General features: G+C 40.5%; 1 protein-coding gene across 11 annotated transcripts in view; it reads left to right on the forward strand.

Annotated features, from left to right (window-relative positions):
- EPHA5 (EPH receptor A5) overlaps positions 1-21,669 on the forward strand; it is a 213,266-nt gene that overhangs the window by 13,481 nt on the left and 178,116 nt on the right. For all 11 annotated transcript variants that reach the window (XM_072861294.1, XM_072861291.1, XM_072861292.1 and 8 more), the window contains exon 2: positions 2,370-2,434. In XM_072861294.1, the coding sequence (XP_072717395.1) occupies positions 2,370-2,434 (65 nt within the window). The remainder of the gene's footprint in view (positions 1-2,369; positions 2,435-21,669) is intronic.

The following is a 21,669-nucleotide window of genomic DNA, read 5'->3' on the forward strand; positions in this document are numbered from 1 at the left end:
TGATTCTAATAGAAGGAATTTGGGTAAACCTGCCATTTTAGCAACTGTACTCCCTTCTCTTGCTTTTTAAAATAATATACAGTTATAATATGGAACATGTTATTTATGTCTGTCCTATTTTGAAGTATATTTTAAGATCACCCTTTTTATCCCATTAAAAAGAAAATGCCGTGTGGTTCAGGAGCACTTAGGTACTGGTGCTTGACTTCAGCTGGAGCAGGAGACCCATTTACCTGCGGACTTCAGGAGGGGAAAGGCTGGCCATCACTGGGTGACATATCTAATGGTAGATGATAGCAATACTTTTGCTTAGGCTGTGGGGTGGAAAGCCACCTAATTGTATGTTTAGTTACTGTGGATGTAGTTCAGTGTAGTCTCTGAGTATTGCTTCCACCAAATGTCCTGTATTTCGGTAGCATTGCCAGCTCCTAACTGTTTTCTGTTTTGGCAGGAGAAAGCAATCCGGGCATGAAAACCCTGAGCTACCAAATGTTTTTGCTCAACATCACAAAAATATACTTGACCAGGAAGGACATCTATATGCCTTACGATAGTGTGCTGCATTAATACTTGCATACATTGTGAAAATATCTGAACAGACAAATATTTTTGAAGATAAGTGTTTGATGCCAGAGCTGAGAACTGATTTTTTTTTTCTACCTCAGCATTGTATTTTTGTGTTTTGGGCTGGTTTTGTGTACAAGGGACTACAGTTGTTAGCCTTCAGTACAGTACAATGATTAAGACCAAACTGACTCAAAACTTTGTTTTTTCAAACTAAATCTGTTGTTTAATCTTCATTTGTTTTTAAAATATTCCTTAAGATTTTAAAGGAGCATGCCTTTTAGTATAGTGTACCTCTGGGTTTTCTTACCATGCCTCTGTAAATAGTGTAATCCTGATATCTGAGGTACTCAGTTGGTGGCACTTCTAATTTTGTCTGCAGTGCCCTGCAGCAGGGTGACCTGGGCCAGTGTAAGGAAGGGTCTGTATGCTTCATAGGTGTTTGCACTAGTATATTTGGCTGTGCAGACAGCAAATCAGCCTGGTACGAGTACTAGGGGTGAGGGTTATGATACTCGCATGCTTTATACTCGTGCATGCAACCTGTTTGTTTCTCTTCTCTAGCAATCTTGAAGTACCTACATGGTTGGTACTAAAGGAGTGAGTGCAAAACTACCTCCGCCTGTTTCAGGCTTGTTCTTGGGCCAGATCATCATGGGCTGGAAAGTCTTGAAACTCCAATTGTGAAAACTTCCAGTGAGATTTTTAAGGAGCACATAGGGTGGAGATCAGGAATTGAAGACCCAAGGAAATAGCTTCTTTTTCAGGAGGGACATGAGTACAAAAAGTGATGTATTAAGCAGACAAATATACTGTGAGAAGTGAGTGTCATAATCCAAAGAGAAGGAAATAATGCACTTTTAAACTAAAGAAAGTTCCTCCCAGGTTAGGATTTTTGGATGACAGCTGTTGATTCAGAGACAAGCTTTTAACTTGGACATTTAAAACCCTGGGTACAGGAGGTGAAAGCTCAGCACCAGAAGCTGCTATGATTTTTCTTAACTGAGTTAAGTGTGTGTAGATTTAATTACTTTGCACATTTTACTCGCTATTTTGGTAATATAAGGGGGAAAAAATGTTATAAGCTTGGGAATAGTTTTTTGCAGTTTAATGTAAATTGTTGATTGCATATGTGACTTAACAAAGCTATTCTGAATTTTTGTGTGGGGAAAAAAAAAATCCCTTGCATATCTTACAATGAAGTTGTCAAAGACTTGGGGGAAAAATGTGGGAGAGGGAGAAAAGAATAGGTTCCTGATAACAGTAATACTGTAATATTTGCCCATAAAATACTTTATAAATTGAATTCATTATAATCAGGAAACTCTGCCTGTTGTTTCTTTCATTTTTGTCTTAAAGGCATAATTATGCTAAAAACATAACGCCACCTTAGAAGAAATATGTGTATAAACACACATAGATGTTTGAGTGTATGTGTATACCTATGTGCTATATGTCTTGCATATACACGTAAACACACAGTGTGCATTATGTAGGTATTCCCCCCCCCGAAAGACCAGATCCTAAGAATGTGAAGGGTCTGGATCTTACAAAAGTTTAGCGCATTTGCAACTTGGTTTCAGTGGCAGATCTCAAAGGAATAAAGTAATGCATATATAGAATTGTTTTCAGTGTATGACCTCACTGTTAGGGGAGTTATTGCATTGTTGTTCTGCTTTACAAAAATCCAACTTCCTTGGTTAATTATAAACAGCCTGTTTACCATAGCCACCCAAACCTTGAAATATTTACTGAAGTTTGTAATCCGTCCATCTTCCTTAACAGTTTTTTTCTCTTATTTTCAGTGAATTTACTGGACTCGCGCACAGTAATGGGGGATCTAGGATGGATAGCCTACCCAAAAAATGGGGTAAGTCTCTGTTGTTTGCTTTCTGTCTCACAAATTATACTAACCGTTTCCATTCGGAAAGTAGACTACTGGGTTTAAAAACTCCCTGGAGTGATTTGTCGGCAATGGAGGGAAAAAAAATAAATAAAACAACAAGCTGTGACTGGAAAAATGGAGCTATGTGGCTAGGGGATTGATTTATTTATGCAGTAGAGCCAGCCACAAGTATTAAAAAAAAAAAAAATCATGAGTCAGCCCCCTCACTCCTCCCCTCACCAAAAAAATCCATGAGGTTTTTTTTTTTTTTTTAATTATAAATTCCTGTTCTTTTCTTGAGCCTTTGGGGTAAATGTACAACAATTTTCTGAAAGTTTTCTTCTGAAACACAGGGTCTGGGACATTACTGTTAGCTTTAAATGAACAGGGCTGTTCAGAAATACTTTTCAGGCTCATGATAAAATTCTGGGAGCTGATAACACTGGAACAGGAGCTGAATTTTAAGCACCCTGAAGAGCCTCTGTCCCTTACCATTAACTATACTGAGAACTGAAAGAACCTGGCCTCCTAATTCGATACCTGAAATAAGTGCTGGAGTTTAGATGCATTAATACCCTCCAGTGTGTGTGCTTGGCCTCACTGCATTGTGTGAGCAGTCATTGCTGTGACTTTTGGTCTTTGGTTTGGCTGGGGCATCCTCAGTGCTGTACTGTAACAGAGCTTTGGTACCATCTCAAAAGGTTGACTTTTGCACGGCGCTGAGTATTCCTGTCAGTTCCTGGGAGCCATGACCACCATGTGAGGTGAGAAAGCATCCCAAGACAGAAATGCTGCACGACCGAGCCCTCCAACAGAGCAGCTCTTAGGAATGTGTTAGAAATGGCAGCCTCACTCAGACAAGCTGCATGCTTGCAGGCATGGGTTATGGCAGGGATGTGAAAGTTACATGGGGAGCTGAGTTTATCCTCAGCTCAGTTCAAGATCTAATCCTGATGTGGTCGGAGTCTATAAGAGTGTTTTTTCTGTATTGATTTAAAGCCAAGAACTAAACTTGCTCCCCTTGCATGTGTGGGCATCAGAATAACCAGTGTGTCAGATGTGCTGACAGAGCAATGTGTTGATGCCATGGCACACCATAAAGATCCCAGTGTCCGCTTCTTAGGAAGATTTTTCCTTTTTGAACACCTCGAGAGATTTTTCCTATGGTATAAAGCACTGTTGCTGTATATCCCAATGTCCTTACAGGAATATTAGTAGAGAAATAACTAGGCCTGAAGAGTTGAGAAGATTCCTGGGTCCATATGTGTAGATGAGTAAATGAAAAGCTAAATATCCTATGCATAAGCCTCAGTTGTGTTTTTTTCATTATTTAGAGAAACCTTTCTGTATTTACAGGCTCAGTTTCCAAACAGCACCTGGTGGTACATTCACGAAAGCTAAATTAATGGTTACTGACTCAAAAGGGAGGATTTTTTCCTTAAATTAACTTCCACAAATAAAAAGTGAATCGGGCAGTTGGTTTTTGAATTTCCAGAAATCTCCTCTTAATATTCTTTCTTTTCATGGGACATCATAAAAATTCATAAGGTTAGCCCAATTGTCCCTTTCTTGGCCTAATATATTTGCAGTATTTTACAAGTACTCAAAAAAGTCTTTCCAGACTTACTTCTCTAACCCCCTTATCTGCTCTGCAATCAGCTATGCTGCAGTCATACTCTGCTTAATTTTTTAAAGAGATCTACCTTGTATAAATATTTTAAGTAACTCTCACTTCAGGATTTGAATTTGGAAAAGGAGAGAGCTTTGATTGAGATCAGAGATATGCAGGCTGTTCTTTTTGAAGTATTCTCATACAAATTTGTTATCTCAGGATATCCTCTTAGGGAAAATTTTGGAAGGTCCGTGCACAGTCCCGCATCAAGGAAAGGAGCAGAAATGTCATAATACGTCACACTTTGCAACGCTACAGTGCGTAGATATGGACCATGTGCTGAATTAAGCTTTTTGATGCATGGTATTTTATTATTGCTATTAACAGTATCCTGTAGAGTGTAGTCACTTTTCAAGTACTTGGTAGCAATTTCAATGGTGATATAGTTTCAACTGAAGATACATTAACTTTTGAAGCAGCCTTCAACTCTTCTAGTGTTGCTGCTTCTCCACTTGATTTTTATTATGAATCTTAAGGACACTTAGTATTTTTCCTAGAACCACACCTGCTAGAAGTAGGAGATTGCACTAGGAGCACAGCTGCTGTTAAAGAAAGCAGATGTTTAGTCTTTGTAGTTGTATGGGAGTGCCTGGGAGAAGTTATCTGCATATCACAAAGGCTCAAGCTGGTAGGTTTTGAAAACAGATTTCCACATTTATTTAAAAAAAACAAAGAACAACCCCCCCAAAACCCCACCAAAATAAAGGAGGTAAGAGGTCCAGTCAAGCCAAATGAGCTTGCTTTTGGCAGATCCTTTTTAGGTGTCATAGCCTAAATTTTTATTATAGCTGTGTGCCATGGTAATTTTTGTGTATTAAAGCTTTAAGACATTCGACGCTCCAGGCAGGTCCAGCTGCTCTCATTTATCCTGTTGCTCACCTAATTTTTGCTGAACACAATAGGGAAAATGTGGTTTAACTTGGGAAATGAAGGCAGTGGTGTATGGGAAGGAGACTGACCCTCCGGTCTGGAGACAGATTAGGCTTAGCGGTAGACCTGTTTCATGGCTGTAATTCCAAATAAAGCACCGCAGCTGCTTTAGTCCCCACAAGATCAGACCTCGGTCTGCTCCTAAACAGTGTGCACCAGCTCATCTAGCAAGTAATGGTGTTAGGGGAAGAGAGAGGAGCACTTTAGCCAAGGGTTGCCTCTGCAGAGCTTTGTCTAGCTAGGTGCTTATTTGGTACAGGTTTTGGTAGTGTCCAGTATCCTTGCAGCCTGGCTGGCCTTCATTTCCCCCATGCACATAGAAGGTAAGAAAAATCCTTCTCTCCCATCATATGGAGTATTGAGGGACCAGTGGAAATGAAATAATGTGACTGAAATACGCTGTGGCCAAGCAGGGGTTGAAGCAATGTCTCCTGGTATGAAGAACCGGCTGTTGTGCAGGAAAAGGTGCTTTCTTCTTTCTGCTGCTTTGCTCTGAAGGATTAATGAATCCTGGTAGTGTGGCTTCCTGGCTGCCCCAGGAGGCATTTCCCTGGCTGTGCGGGTTCAGCAGCTTGCAGCAGTTGTACAGTCGGCTCTTAAACTTGCAGTTATATCTGTTAGAGTGTGAGCAAAGTCCTTGTGAGGTCCGCGTGGCCATGGAGCTCAGAAAAGGGACTGTCTCCCTGCCAGTGGAGTGTGGTCAGCATGGAAATGCTGCCCCTTTCGCAGCTCAAGTCGGGAATTGATCTGTTATTACATGCCAAAGGGACAATTTGGACTTTGCTTTGCAGCTCATGTAAGTTTACTTTAACCTGAAGGAGGTTATTGGAATTACCAGAGGCTATATCAGAAAAGTCTGGTCCCTCTTGTGTAGTAGAAAACCCTCCAAGCACATCAACAAAACCAGTCAGGTTTTTTTATTAAAGCCTATGCTTGTACAGCAGGTCTGCAAAGCCTGTGAGTCTCTTACCTCCGGATTTCTTCCTGGGGTGCTGCTTAGGATTATCCAAACTGGGCACATCAGAGGTTTACGTGTGCATTATATGTGGCTGTGACACTGACTGACTCTGACCTACAGAAACTGCCTGCACTTGCCTGTGCTAAACATACATTTTTATCATATGGAAGCTCACAGAAGTAGGAACAACGGTAAGTGCTGTGAGAGAAATAGCTGGGTCAGGCAGTGTTTGTAGGCTATATTGCTTCCTCTCCTCCCTTGATTTGGCAGGTGACTCTGCATGATGCATTTTGACTCCCTGCAAAGCCATAGCCGGGGAGAAGCTACAGAGAGCCCCCTGTAAACCTGCACTGTTCAGTCTTATTTGGTCTGACCAAGTAAAAACACAGCCACTTTTAACAATATCCAGATAATTGCAAAAGTTGCTGATTAAAATACATTTTTTCTTTTATCTGGCTTGATTTATTCAGCAATTATGTCTGAATTTTTTTTCAGTGGCTATAATAGCGCTGATTTATTTGTTTCAGACCCTCCCTCCTTTCAGGGTTTATTTTAAAACTTATTTCTTTACAGCTTAGAAGTACTCTTTTTCTGTCCAAATCGGAGCGCCGCACACCTGCTTTGCTTTTGTGTAATGGGTCCTCTCCCATCTCCTGCACCTCCCGTTGATTTCCCTGACCTTCCTGTAGCACAGAACAGGAAAGCCTCTGTGGTCCTTGGGGTATTGGCTGTGTGCTGTGGCTCATTGCACAGCTCCATGTGCTGGGATTTTTTTTTTTACGCTCAGACAGGAAAATAAACATGTACTAAGGAACCTGGTCCTGTGGAGATGTTCTTAATTCTTTATTTGTTGCAGAAAATGAGAGCTGGATGACTTGTTGCACATGAACGGCAAGAGGGAAAGCAATTGCCCCTGCTTTTGGTGGTTAATAAGGCCAAATCCTGAAAGCTGGGGTGTAAATTCAGCCAAATTGATTCTGCATGTTGCTTCTCATTTATGTAGGACATTGCTGGGTTTGATTTTTTTATTTTTTATTTTTTTTGGCAAGCAGCATTTTTGGCTCATTCTTTTGAGGACAGGTACCCTAGGGTGCCCCTTTGAAGTTAAAAATAACGGTGATTTAGATTACTCAGCACAGTTTGTGAATAGATTCATGTTGTTCTCTGTCAATCTTGGTTCAGATAGAGATTTTATACAGGAATCCTGGATTGGAGGCAGTGTTTGCCCTCAGGGATAGAAATAAAATAAAGGGGTAGGGATAGGGGGTAGTGGAAGGAGAAGAAGGATTCTTGGCACCATTGAGCTGTGTCATGTAGCTATGATTATAATTGGCATTTTCAGGGCAGTACTTTTGGCAGCCTGTGGTTTTTTCCTGCAAATGCTGCTGCTCGGCTGTGACCAGTGTGGAAGAGGAATCAGGGGGATTTGCTAACATAGCAAGAATTCATTTCATACTGCAGCAGGGAGCATGATGGAAATAAGTAATACCTGAATATGTGAAAAAAATATATTAATGACACCTTAAAACCCTGCAATTTGGCTGCTTTGTTTACATGTACATGCTTTTGTACATGCACAGGTTGGTAAGAAACATACTGCACATCTAAGTATTTGAAGTAAACTGAGTAATCCAAACCAAAGCAATAATTAAATTTTCCTGTTACATACAGAATAAAGGAATTTTACATTAATAATTTGTGGGATGTGTTGACTTCAGTAGAGTTGAAAGATATGGGGGGTTTGTTTTCCGCTAGGATTCCTTAAGGTAAAATACAGTATCTGTAGATATGTAAACTTCTGTCCTCTGTGACCCTCCCCCTGGTTCTTCATGTGCTTACGTGGTCATTTTTGCTCATATCCCATGGGGCCATGATGATGTATTTTCTTTTGGTTATTCCGCCTGTTTTAGTGTGCCAGAGTGATTCATGCATGCTTGCATTGTATAGCATAATTATAACAAAAGAGCTTGAGCTTTGGGTCTGAAAAGACACCAGAAGTTAATAATGCAGCTGTGCAGGACCCTTGTGATAATTGAACCAAACTGTGTTTTAAAGTGGTGCTGAGTTCATGTTTCAAACTCTGAAAGCTCCAGAGTGAGACTGAAGATGCTGGAGTTAATGGGAGTGGAATTCGGCTAGCTGACTACTGTCCAAATTGGTGGATTTCCCTGGTAAGTTGGTCACCTTGCCATTGCTTGTAGAGCTGCATTTGTTTCACAGAGCTTGAAATATCAATCAAAATCTAAAGAGATCAGCTCTTCAATAGAGAGATGTGTCTTGTGTGGAAAGGCCGATGGAGTTGAGTGTAGCATAGAGTATTGGACTTGCCCACAACCACCTTGAGATGCTTGGAGAAGAAAGGAATAACCTCTTGCCCAAGTTGGCAATGGGTAGGACAAGAAAAACAGGATTTGTTTCAGCTAAGCTGACTCAGGTTAAATTTGATGGAAAGTACTTTCCACTCTACTTTGGGGCAGTTGTGGGGTTTCTTTCGCAGGAGGTCTCTGACAGCAGTTCAAACCATCATCTGTGTTATTCTGGACAAGCAGAGTTGATTTCTTCTGGACGAACAAAGCAGGTGATCTGTTTTGGCCCTTTCCAGCCCTACATCTGAAGCCCTGCTGTCTGAAAGCTTGTCCTGACTCTGTCTAGGGCGAGATCTGTTTTCGTTTCTCTAAGCTCTCTTTTTTAATCTTGACCTGCTTAAAAATCACATTACCGTTACTCATTTAACACCCTGTAGATCTGCTTCTCTAATGCCTGCAACAGATTGGCTATGGTATGTAGCTGCTTTTAAACCAGAGCACCTCATGCTAGACAACAGTTCTCACTGAATAGCCTCACCATTTTATTAATGTCCTTTCTCATATCTTCTTTCCCATATGAAGTTAAATCTTCTCTCTCCGTTTGAGAATGCTCTTGAACTTGTTGTCCTGGACTCTCAGCTAGCTGCCCTGGACTCTCACCTAGCTGCCCTTTGCTTTGTGTGCTGTTGACATGAATCAAGCCTTTATTTGGGAGCAGCATCTGGTGAGGCGTAGGTCTTATTAAAGGAGATCTAAAATGCCTAGAGTACTCTAAGGTACTATAAAATAAGTTAATACTAGTAAGATTAAGAATAAAGCAAATCTTTATCTCGGCTAGAACTGTATTACTGGAATAACATATTACTATCCTGGTCTTGAAAATCCACCATAGAAGAAATGAAGACTGATCCTTCAGTATATCATTTTGTAAATGCACTTGTCAGCATTAGGTTCTTCCACACAGGCTCATTGGGCAAACAATCTCCTTTCACGCTAAAAAGTCTTTTTTTCTCTAGTGTCTAGGAATTACGTTTGGGGATAAAAGAGCTTTGAAGAGCTTTATCTTCTAAAACCATTGTTTTCTCTGTTACTTTTGTGCCAACTTCAGAAATATTGGTATCCAACAGTTAGTAACCGTACAATTAAAATGTAGAAATGTAGTGCTATCATGGAGAATCTGAAACTTTGCAGAATAAAGTATTACCATTGCAGAATGCATGTGCAACAGCCCAGGGTTTATAAAATGTGCATTAGGATTTTATAGCTTATGTAGATGAATTTTTGTAGTATGTTACTACTTCATATGCTCAATATCTTTATCAGTGTATTACTTATCACTTAATTGCATAATCCTTTTATAAGACTTAAAATGCATTGGCCTTGCTCTTGCCCCATTTGGCAGCATGTATTTTTATTCAGGTTAATGGCTTATTTGGGTAACTAAATTCAAGACTGCAGTCCTGTTTGATTTATTTAATGTTCTTATAATCGAGGAAAGTTGGTTTTCTTTTCATGTTACTCATTCAGGAAAGCCAGCTCAAAAGACCTGAAATAAAATAAATGCTAACTTCGGAAAGGGAAACACATGATAGGTTTGTTTAGAAGGAGAAAATTTTAAATGCAAAATTCTTGAAAATAGTGTTAAGATGGAAGCTGCTATTTTGTCTTCATGACCAGTGGTTGCCTTGTGTTTTGCACAGTGAATGAAGACAAAAATTAGAGGGCTTTTTTGAAGACCCATCACCTAGCTTAAAACCAGTAAGGAGAGCTTTTTGATTGACTGCTGTTTTATTGCAAAGTCCCGATATGTGACTATTCAAGAAGTAGTTCAGCAGCTGAACATCTAGGACTATTAGAACAAACTTTCATCCACTTTTCAAGTTATTAATGGGAATGGTTCAGGATTTTCAGAGTTTGAAAATGGTGGCATCGTGTTCTCTGTTTGTTCTGGTCACAAAACTGGGGTGTTTTTCAGTTGCTGAAGGCTTACATGTACATACGAAAGGGAAGGGTGGGACTGGGTTTTTGGCTGTTGAAAGAAAATGCCAGTGTTTTAGTTGGAATCTCTTTTTTGCCTCAAAATACTTTGGTTTTATAGTCTTAATTTATCTTAAGATGTTTTCATTTTGGTGGAAAAAGCATGCTGAGCTATATGATTTAGGGTGTTTGACTAAAGCAGGCAGTAATCACGAGGTCTGTTGGTTTTAATATTTAAAATACTGTGGCAAAACAGATCAGAGATTCCAGGAGTACACATGGATGCAAGTACATCCTTTCAGGGGTTGTGCGTTAACTCTTCTCCAAAGAAAAGTGGTAGCTCCTCTCACCAGCTTTTAGGCTGTTCCCAACATGAATGATGACGTGCTGTTGAAGGGAACGTGGGTGACACCCGGCTATCAGTCATCTCTGCGTTACCACTGTGACATTGTATTCTGCCAAGCCGCTGTGATGGATTGTCTGTACCCCGTGGGCTGAACAATTGTCTGTACCCCATGGGCTGAACAGTGGCTGCTGCTTCCCCTGCCTGGTCAGAGGATTTGGGGAAAAAAAACCACACAAACCCCTTGAAAAAATAAAGACCCTGCCACCCTATGGGGAGTTGTGAGCACTTAGGGGAGAAAGCAATTATTTTTTCCATGTGTAATGGGAAATTACTGTTCCTTATTTCTATTTCAAGATGGTTTACTGAAAACACATCAGTGATGTAGTAGTGGTTTAGAGTTAGGAGTGAATGACACTTGCATGTTCGTTTGATCCTCACCTACCCCTGTATGATCTTAGTGATCTTAGTAAGGAATAATCCATGGTCGAGTTGCCAGATAGCTGCAGGGGGACAGCGTCAGGCCCTGGGGGTTGGTAGGAAGCAAGCCCCCTCCAAGAAGAGTGGGGGCTGTGCATCAGCATGTTGATGAAGGAGGAGGACAAGAAATTGCCTGCTGAGCTGGGCACCTCTGGGGCAGCTCCCACGAGAGAGGTGGTGATGGTGAGGAGTAGAGGTGGCTGATGGCTTTCTAAAAACTGCATCTGTCAGACCAGGCTGAAACACCCCCACCAGAGCCCTTGATTTGCCTCCTTTTGCTGCTTTCCAAGAAGGAAAGTATTATTAGATACCTTGTTCTCACCAAAATGCTCTGATAAGCATTTAACTTGTGTATTCTTGCTTATTTCTCTTTTGTGTTCATTACTCCAGCAAGTGTCAGGCCATTGCTTTGATTATATTAAATTCTTGATTTAACAAAATGAACAGTTGACAGTTAAATGAACAGAAAAAAAAAATTTCTATTTTAAGCCGATGTGTTTAAATTGTTAGAAAAGTTATCCATTCCTAAAGCCTGGTTTCACTTTAAGACAGTGCATCTTATTGATTTCAGTATATATGAACTACCTATATATTGAAACACAGAAAATAGTGTCCTGTAGGTCTGTTACTGTGCTGAAATAAGAGAAACCAGAAGCTTGTAAAGATGTGTGCTTTCTGTGGATAATTACCCTCCTTGGGATGCTTTCTTGCAGTATCAAAGATGAGAACTTTTGGCTCTGAAGGGGGGGAAGGACTGAGCCTTTATGATGCAAAAAAATCTCATTTGACTTCAGCAAAAATATTTTGAGGCAAGTGACCTGGCCCTTGTCTTCAAAGGTCTTCCTATAACAGCAATGATTCTTCCCATAATATTGACAGTCCATAATGCTGTGCAGAAGATGCAGTTGGCAGGAGAAGATAGCATAGAGTATTTCTTGATGTGATTTGAGATGTTGGTGTACACCATTAATCCATTTGCAGTTCTGTTCTGGTTGTGAGGAAGAGCTGCAGGCTTGGTGTTGTTCTTGTTCAAGTCAGCCCCTCCCCTGCCTTGCCTTTGGCTGTGAGCTAGACCAAGAACTGGTGAGGGCAGGGTGAGAGAGGAGGTGATGACAGGACTTTGTAATTTAAATATCTACTTATTGAAAGTGATCTTTCAGAATTAATTGACTTTTTAGGTGTTTGAGTTTCTCTGTGATGCAGATGTGCTGCTTGTAGGGAGCAGTCCTGCTGGGATGATATCTCCAAGACCCCACTGCACCCAGCAGATACCAAGTGGGGTGGGAAAATTGGCTGTTTCTGAAAAGGAGGACTTGCTATTTTTTCTTCCAGCCATTTAGAAAAACTAGCACCTTCTGCCTGTGCTGGCAGCCTTTTTCATTGGGACCTCAATTTTTTTTTTTGTTTTGTTTTCTTTTTTTGGGGTTTGTCTTTGCATATTCAGCTTGCAAACTCCAGTTACAGAACTGATGTTGTGACTCTCCAGTCATTCCTGAAGTTTGTCACTTGCAGTTGAGGGCCATCAAAATAACTTCTGCTCTCTATGATGTCTGCTCAGCATTGCTTGCTCCTGGTTCAGTCAAGAGTAAAGGATAGCAAAAATGTGGTCTTTGGTCTTCTGTTCAGAAACCTTGGGGGTGCTCAGTTTTGTTTTATTTTAGCTTTATTTTCTTCAAAAATTGGGAATATTCACACTTGACAACTTTGCTTTGGTTTCAAACCTCCAAACTGTTTGACTGGGCAGCTGTTGGAGCTCCTTAAAAAGATAATTTTAAGTGCCGTTACAAATTGTAGGGCATGTGCTGACTGTTTTAGTTGATTGCAATGCAAATGTATAGTAAGCCTGTAAATCATAGCCAGTGTTGTGATTACAAATCATTATAATAATGTAAGATTATTCAGTTTGTTGCAAATCCTTCTAGACTACACAATTAAAGTTGTAGCCACAAGTATAATCCTGTGAGATAGTCACTTCATTACACAATCTCCTTCTGGTTTACAGTTTGCTTTATTTTGATGCCAGATTGAATAACTGAATGTTCCTGTGTAGTTAACTTCAGTGGCAGCATATCTGCTTTTTGCGTCACTGCTAATTCTGTAGTTTATTTTACATCCTTAAAAATATGGATATCGATTAATACAATAGCTGGGCAAAGCCCTGATGATTTCAGTTCTAGTGCTGGGAAAAATCAACCTAAAAATGATGAAGCTTTAGAAAAGAATTGCTAGTTATGTCAATCACTATAAATGTCTTGCCATACGATCAGAAAATAAATGAGTTTTGGTCATTGATACGTGGTGTTAGGTGATGGGTAGGTGACTGCAAGCAGGTTGGTGCCTCCATGCAAAAGCAGTGGCTGCAGCCGCTCTGCTGCAGCTGCTCTGCTTACAGCGAGGCAGAGTACAGCTGCTGAACAGGAATGAAATGAATAGTTGACTTTGGAAACAGATTTCAGACAAATCAGACCTTTTCGCACAGTTTCAGATATCCATCTCCTTTCTTGTGCGGTACTTGTTGTCTTTGCCTATGTTGGGTGTCATGATGCTTCCAGTGCAAAGGAAACTGCAGTGGGCTAAGGAGCAACTTCTGCCCATTGGCCAGAGCCCAATGACTCAGTGTGTCAGAGTAATTCTGATAAATACCCAGACTGAGATAATCAAAACCCATCAGGGGATTTGGTTGTTGTCCTACTTATTAATTTTAACGATAATTGAATATCTGTGCTGATTATGCAGGCTGTAAGCTCAACTTCCCAAGCTGTGTATATTCAGTTTCAAAATGCTGCTTATTCGGAGTCTGATATATTTAACTCCGAGGGGTGGTCTTGATGTGGACAGGCTGTACAGATAGGCAGGAGCTACTATGTCCTTTGGAGTCGCAATAACTTAGTCTGGCAGAGCCTGTTTCTCAGAGCCGTGTAAGTGTATTGAACTGGCAAATGTCTTTAGCCCCAGGGGATTTGGTTATGATGCAGCCTGTATAATTTTTGTAAAAGGCTTTTGCTGTGAAGGTGCTGGAGAGAAAGCAGGGGATCTTAAGCAGCCCTTGCTCAGTGTTTGCAAAACTACTTTGATGCCACTAGCCCGGGTGAACCTTTTGGACTCCTCTCTTCCCTGCCCCTTTTGAGCACAGCAATACTCCTGAGGTTTTCTGCTTGCAGGGTTAGCTCCTCCAGTGTTAACCTGGGGTGTTTTCTCCCAGCACTGCTGTTTGCAGAAGCTGACCTCGCTGAAGCTGGATGTGCAGAATTCCCTGTGCATCTCTCCAGGTGTTGCAGAGGGTCTTTGGCAGAAGCCAGAATCTGCGTTGAGCTTTTTTGTATGAGAGGGGCTTTTCCCAGGTGAATTCCCTGGTGCATCTGTCCCTGCTGAAAGACCACGTAGTGTCCCTATTGACCAAGGATAAAGCAAGCAACTGAGACCCAAAATGGGTGTTAGTGTCATAGGTGTCCTCTGTTTTCTTGAACTGGGAATGAGCCTAACTTAGCAGAGTCTTGATTGTTACCCTTAAAAAAAAGACTGTCCCTTTCCTTTTTTCTAACCTTTGTTTTGTCTGTTAAAAAATAAAAGCAGGAAAGAGAGAAAATAGTGAAAACAGTCTTTTTCACACACAATGCTGTGACCAAAGTTATTACTTGGCAAATTTCCTTTCCTCTGCTCTGCACAGTTTTAAATCTGAGAACTGAACTAGTTTTCTCCCATATTACAGTAAATACATAAGTAATCAAAATGATATTAAGAAAGAAAGTTGGGCAACTCCCCGCTGTTCAAATACTATAATTGCAAATCATTGACATTCTAGACATGCTGTTTCTTACTGAGTTATGGTTTCCTTGTTCGTGGAGTAAATCCATTGAAAAAAAGCACAATATTATACTATTTGCTGCTTCTCGTTATTTAAAAATAAGAGCAGATTTGTGAATGTGTGAGCTGAAGGTAATGGTGTTGTAGCTTCAGAGGATTTAAGGCCACTGGGGCTGTTAACATTATGTAGTTGAATCTCCTGAGCTTTGTACAGTGTAGAAACTTGTTTGGGGGTCCTTGCAGCAGGTCTGTAACCTTGATTTGACCTACAGTGCATCTTCCGGAGAGGGATTTCTTCTTTTTAGGCTTCCTCTTATGGTGAGTCCACCATATCCCTTTGTAGCTTGTGCCAACAGCAAGCTGCCTTTGTTGCAAGACAAACTAAGCTTTCTAGCCTGGATTTGTCAAACTTCAGTTTTCGGTCAATGGATCTTGCTATGCATCTTCTTGCTAACTTTACAGGTATGTACAAGTCATCTCTCTCCCTCCTCCCCACACCCCATTTCAGGCAAATAGAGGCCACAAGCAAATTAGCCACATCCCAGCCTTCTCTTAAAATTTTTTTACAGGCTTGTGTGCTGTGAAATAGTTTTTTTGATCTGTTGAGTAGCTGTGGACTCTCCTTTCTGGGATCTTTACAATTTGTCCTAGCCAAAGTGTTGGCAACACTTTGAAATGAAAGTGGCTTTCTGGAAGTGGTCTTAGTAAAGTGTTGCATTATCTTTTTGTTTACTCTGAGGCCAATGGATCATGAGGAGAAGAAAATCATCCTTATGAGGGAAGCCACGTAGAAGTGAAGGGGGAATATTAGTGGCTGCTCAGCTGGATGCTGTGGCAGGGAAGAGTTGGGGTACAGTGCCAGATGTATCTATGACCTGAAACTGTGTGCTAGAGCTGTGCTGAAGCTTCTGCCATCAGTTGACCTGGGTGCTTGGTTATTTGGTAAGGGGAGTCCATGGGAGATGGACGTGCTACTACATGAGTGCATCATGTGCATAGTTTCTGTTGCGAAGACAGGTTCCTGTTACAGGAGAAGATATAACCCTGCAGCCTCCTAACACCCTAGGAAACGTAGGATTCAGTGCTGGCTCAGCATCAGCTTTAGTGCAAGTAAAGGCTTCAGGTCTGCAAAGCCAAATACCTTGCAGCATCTCAGGACTCTGCATCCCTGAGTGGAGGAGACTGCACTGAAATCACCTGTGTGCTTGGATGGCCTGTCTCTGACTGCTTCAGTCCACACAAATATGAAAATTCCTCTTTGTGTATGAGTGGTAGAATTCTTTAGGTCTGGTCCTATGTGACTGACACCTAAGGCTAGGGGAAGCTATGGAGATGCAACAACAGGTTTGTGTCCTTCCTGTAAATGGCTTATTCCTTTACTTAGTATGAAATTTCTTTCACTGCTTACTGTTTTAAGTTTCTTTGTGCACAGTAATTTATGAATGAGAGCACACATTAGAAAGCTTTATGTATTATGCACTATGGAGGCAACTTTTCAACATCAGAGTGCCATTTCTTCAGCTGTCTAACTTCCAGTGCATATGTGTTTTGGTAAGAAGAATGATGTCAATTAACCATATAACCTGTAGAAGTGCTGTTTCCTATGCTAATTAGTTCTTCCTCTGAGAATTGTACTTTTAATTTGTTTTTTTAAAGTGCATTCATTCATCCTTTTCCTTTCAAACTTCAACGCTTTGTGAAACACACATCCAGTTTCACTGAAAGAGTCTGAAGCTGAAGAGACAAAGATTGAAAGGGGATTGATTTCATGGTTTAACTGCTAAATAATGATGAAAGGGGGTTTGTAATTTCATGTTTGTGTGAAATGGTCAATCAGTCTGTTTTGTAGAATGAGTGTAAGGCCTAGAATAGGGGTGGATAAATAATCATCTGTAGTTTCTGTGCTGAGTAGCATCTTTCCTCCTGGGGACTCCTGAAGATTATTTAAAACTTTTCTTACCAGAAATTCAGGCCACAGATGAGGATTATCTTGCCTAGCAGCAAAATGCTGTTGCTGCAATTCGGCTGTGTTATGTCCATAAGCTGCACAAAACTGAGAGAAGCTTGCATTCAGTGATGGGCCTGCTGTGAAAGCGTCTCTTCCATACGCAAGTCCAAGGGACATCCTTGCTTGTGGTTTTCTGACTGGCCCTGGGCTGCTTTACTAGCCATGGCATGTTGATGTTCAGTTGGTTCCTTAGTGGTTGTCAGATGCTAGAAGAGAGCGTGGAGTAGCAGGAGGTTGCAGTTGAGGAAAAATAGCCTATGAAGTATGGAACCTCTCCAGAAATGTGTCTTTTCTGAGACAGTTAGGATATAAGACATCCATCATAAACAAATGAGCACATCCATGTTTCTTCAATTCCAGATTTAAGGAAACATCAAGGTCCAGGTTGCATCTCTGTCCGACAGATTTACATCCTTGTAATTCTGGTGCCGTATTTAAATAGTAACATAAGCCTGATGCAGTGGGAATTAAATCCCATAGAATAAAAAGTAACTAAAAGTTGCATTATGTTGTGGAATAAGCATAACAAGCATCCACATGTATAATTTATTACCTATAGTGGGTAAGTACTTAACAACAGTCATAATAAACTCATTCTGTTCATTCATTTTTAGATCTTAGCATACTGATTCAGGCCTTAACTGAAAGTGAATATACAATCAATGTGAGGCTTTTTATGCTGGTTTAATAATGTAGGCCTGCCGAGGATCTTTTAATTAATAATTATTCTTTGTTCAATCAGGATAGATTGCTCGCTATAAGGATTGCAGGCAAGAACATGCAAAAATCTGCCCTGAACTGATCATGTTTTAGCTGCTTACTGTAATTCTGCGTAAGTGATAGTCTTTGTCGCACAAAGCAGCAAGAGCAACCCAAAAACCAAGAAAAAATTGTAGTCAGATATTAAAAATGTAATGCCTAATTCTGTGAGGTGATCAAAGAAAAGCATGCTAAGACCCAATTTGGTGGTGCAGTGAACAAAGTTACAGCTGTCTGACAAATGGGAAAAGTGGATTTTCGACAGGGTTCAGCTTCAACAGCTTTGTGTTTGGTGACAGTTGTAAGATGCTCAGCATGCAGGGAATCAGAAAATCTGGGTTTCAGTTTTCTTACTGGTAACCTCATGTATTCAAGAGGTGGCAAATGGAGCTGTTAGGAGGAGGTGCAATAAATTGCATGGTGTATGTGCCTGCTGTGCACGCCAGTTCCCATAAGAGGGTCTGCACAGGCAGAGCAACCTTCTTATTTCTTCTGTCTGAGTGTATTGGAAATGCAAAAAATCTGTTTGGCGTGGGGGCTGCTGCTGGTAGCATTGCACAAGGCTGACTTTGGATGGCCCCTGCTGCCACGGCATGTCATTAATGCAGCTCATGGCGGCTGGACTGAGAGGACTTCAGTGTTTATTAGGGGAATATAATCATTTAAGCCTGAATAAGCTTCAAAGCTCTAATGTGGCTGTTTGGCCAACAGAAATGAGATGTAAATTTGTGCTGAATAGCCACTGATTACAGAAGGATGATTAATGCAAGATTTAAAATTGATTTATGGGTGCAGTTGTCAAGGCCTAAACCATGAATGTAGTAATATCTCTATGAAAAGCTTTGGGTAGATTAGAGACCAGGGAGCAGGGGCAAAATAATGCATTTGCTGGAGGGTCTGATATGGTGTATGGGCCATCTATAATCTAGTCAAATTTGGTATATGCCTAAGAGTTTAGGCTTTGCCAGCGCAGCACATGGATAATTGTATCGGTTTGCCTGAAATATTAGAAAACTAAGTTTAATCTGTTTTATTTTCATTACATGCACTTTTTGATCAAGTATTTTTTCTCTTACTGGAAACTCTTAAAAAATGTGTTCTCACTTTCGGGAAATTATGGATAGTTGATGACAATGATAAAGATTAAGGATTTAGTTTAGTTTTTGTGAATTTTCACTGTTATGGGCATTAAAAATAAGCCAAATGCTTTGTGTTATTCCAATTGTAGTAAACAGTTAGAAGCCCCAAATGAATTTTGATTTATTTAAATATTAGGACAACATGAAAGTAACAAGGAAAACTTTCTTTCTTGCTGCTTTTGAAAATTGTTCAGTGAACCTCTTGGTATCATCAGATGATGAGTAATGTGAACAGTATCCCAAAAGCTTTAAAAACCCAAGCATTTGGTTATAAACCTAAAATGTATGTCATACTGTGAGTCCTTCTGAAAATCTGGCTCTGCCAGTCTTCCAGTGTTAAACCATGTGGTGTCAACACTGTTTGTTATGGCATTTGTAAAATTGTTCTGCAATGAGTGTTATGTTAAGCAGTGCAAAATGATTTAATGGTATTGTGTTTCTTCATTGCCTCTTTCATGCTCATCTCCGTTGTCTTACCCTCAATTGCTGGACTGTGGTATGAAATGATGTTTTAATTCAGATGTACAGAGAATTTCAAACCTTTAAAAAAAAAAAAAAGAACTAAAATTGTGTGTGGGGAGGCAAGGTTTGCACATAACACATTGCTTTGTTCTGGCAAGGAGTCAGAGCAGTCTCCGATTAGGCATGCTGGAGAGGGGCTGATGCTCCTTTTCATTTCAGTTGCGCTAACCTCCAGCTGGGTTCTCCTTCCATTTGGATTCTGGTCCTGACATCTTTCATTGATCATGCAAATGATCAAAGTCTGAGAAAAACTTCTGTCCCATATTCATTTTTTTCCATTGCATCTTGGTGTGCAGCACTGAACAGTCTAGGTGACTTTGTCCTGATATTTCTTCATTTTTCAACAGCTTGAATTTTGCAGGTCTCTGAACAGATAATATCATAACATCATAAGCGTGTACTGTAAATAATTTTTAAAGTTTTAATTGCTCTTCTTCCTTACAGGCTTGCTTGGATGGGACTTGGTTTAGCAAATTACTGCTTGCATTTTGAGATGCTATCTCAGCTTTACAGATGTCTGCATTGTTTCTTGTCAGTAGTGCAGAGCAATCCAGGAATTGTCAAAACTTTTGCATTATAATACACTAAGGGAGTTTTACTGAGAAGTCTCCTGCACAGCCTGCTGCAGAAATAGCAGGCGTGGCAGCAAACTTTACATGCATATTACAAATATAAAAGAATATTGAAGAATTGTTCAAGTAGCAAATTCAAGTGTTTAAACAATAGGAGCTGATGATTACAAAGTTCTCCATGTAACTTCAAGTGACTTCTGATATGTCTTCACGTCTAGCACTTCTTGAGAGGAGCAGTCATGCTTAGTCCCACAGCTTCAGTGCGGGTCTTTCCTGTTTGGCGTTTTCTCTCAGATCTGAGCAGTGTGACTGTGTGGGAACCTTACTTGGCATTACTTAGTGGAGGAAGAGGATTTCTAGCAGTCCTGATTGTGCACAGGACTTTGAAAGCTTGACCCGGGTGGAATTAAAAGGATCCAAAGCACTGTAAGATACAGAAGTATCCATGCTTAAGGATACTTATGCTTAAGTTCTCACTTCTAAAAGTTGCATTTTTTTTAAAGCCGAATGCTGCTGCTGAGTTGTTCTGAGTATTGAAGTGTGCAATTGGCAGCAGTGGCGTTGGGACGGAGCATGATGGTGCTGTGAACATTCACCAAACTCGTTTCCGGTGTAGTTCTGTTTTATAGTGGAGATGAAACATTAATCATTCCCCTATCTTCGCTAATCCCTCTCCTGCCCTCTGTCACAGTGCAAAGCAGTTCATAAAACCTTGACATTGAGTGAAATTGAGTCTTGTTAAATCTTGATGCAGTGGTGAGTAGCCTTTAACATGGAGTAAGGCCCTTTTTCTCCTCTTAACATCTTCGCTGCCCACATGTTGAAAGAGGTCGTTCAGAAGCACATGTCTGGCTGTTCCTTTAATGTTGCTGCAGTGAGACAAGGGTTTTTTTGGGGAGGGGGTGGTAATGGAAGTGACTTTAAGTGTGCTTTCTGCCAGGCAAGTATCGTATGTGGGATAGCAGGGAATATGTGAGCGTTTGGTTAATACAGAGATGGAGAAAAAAGTTCGCTAGCCATATGTCGCATGTCTCAAAAAGATGCTTTAAACTTCCAGTTCACCTCTTTGCAATTTACTTCCCCCACTTATGTTTTAGTTTATGAAAAATGATCCTTAGCTTCTGGCTGGGAAATCTCCTGTAATGAGTGAGGAAACTCACATTTACTTCAGGTAATTAACTTCAGGATATTCTGAGGCTGTGTGTTAACTGGACTGTGCAGCGTAGCGGCCAGAGTAGAGTGGTATTACAAGAAACATCAGAAAACTTCAATCCAGTAGTAAAATGAGAAGTGTAGCCCAAAAGCTGTGGTATTCTTATTTGTTTGGGTTTTTTTTTATTTTCCTAGTTGGACAAATTGAGGGGAATGTGCCAAACCACCAGAAAATGTTAAGTTTCTTCTATGGAAACTGAGCTTTTTAAATGAATTCCATTAGACCAGATTTCTGCCAGAGTAGGGAGATTAATCAGATCCTCTCTATCCTCTGTGCCTGTAATCCATTATGTTTTTTGCTTGACTAGTAACTGCTGTCAGTAGGAATATATGTCTGTAAGTATAAATGTCTCGGTTGTAAAATTGCCATCCAAATGAGGCTTGAGCCTCGACTCGGGCAAGTATCAGATGTGTGGCAATGGTAAGATCCTGGGTGGTTACAACTGCTTCTGATATTTAAAGGTTTTAATAAACACTGGGCTGAATATTCTTTCTGTTGAACTCACTGCAGTTTCCTTTTGACACTTGCTCCTGCCCT

The sequence above is a fragment of the Ciconia boyciana genome, chromosome 5 (assembly GCF_034638445.1).
Source record: "Ciconia boyciana chromosome 5, ASM3463844v1, whole genome shotgun sequence".
NCBI lineage: Eukaryota > Metazoa > Chordata > Aves > Ciconiiformes > Ciconiidae > Ciconia > Ciconia boyciana.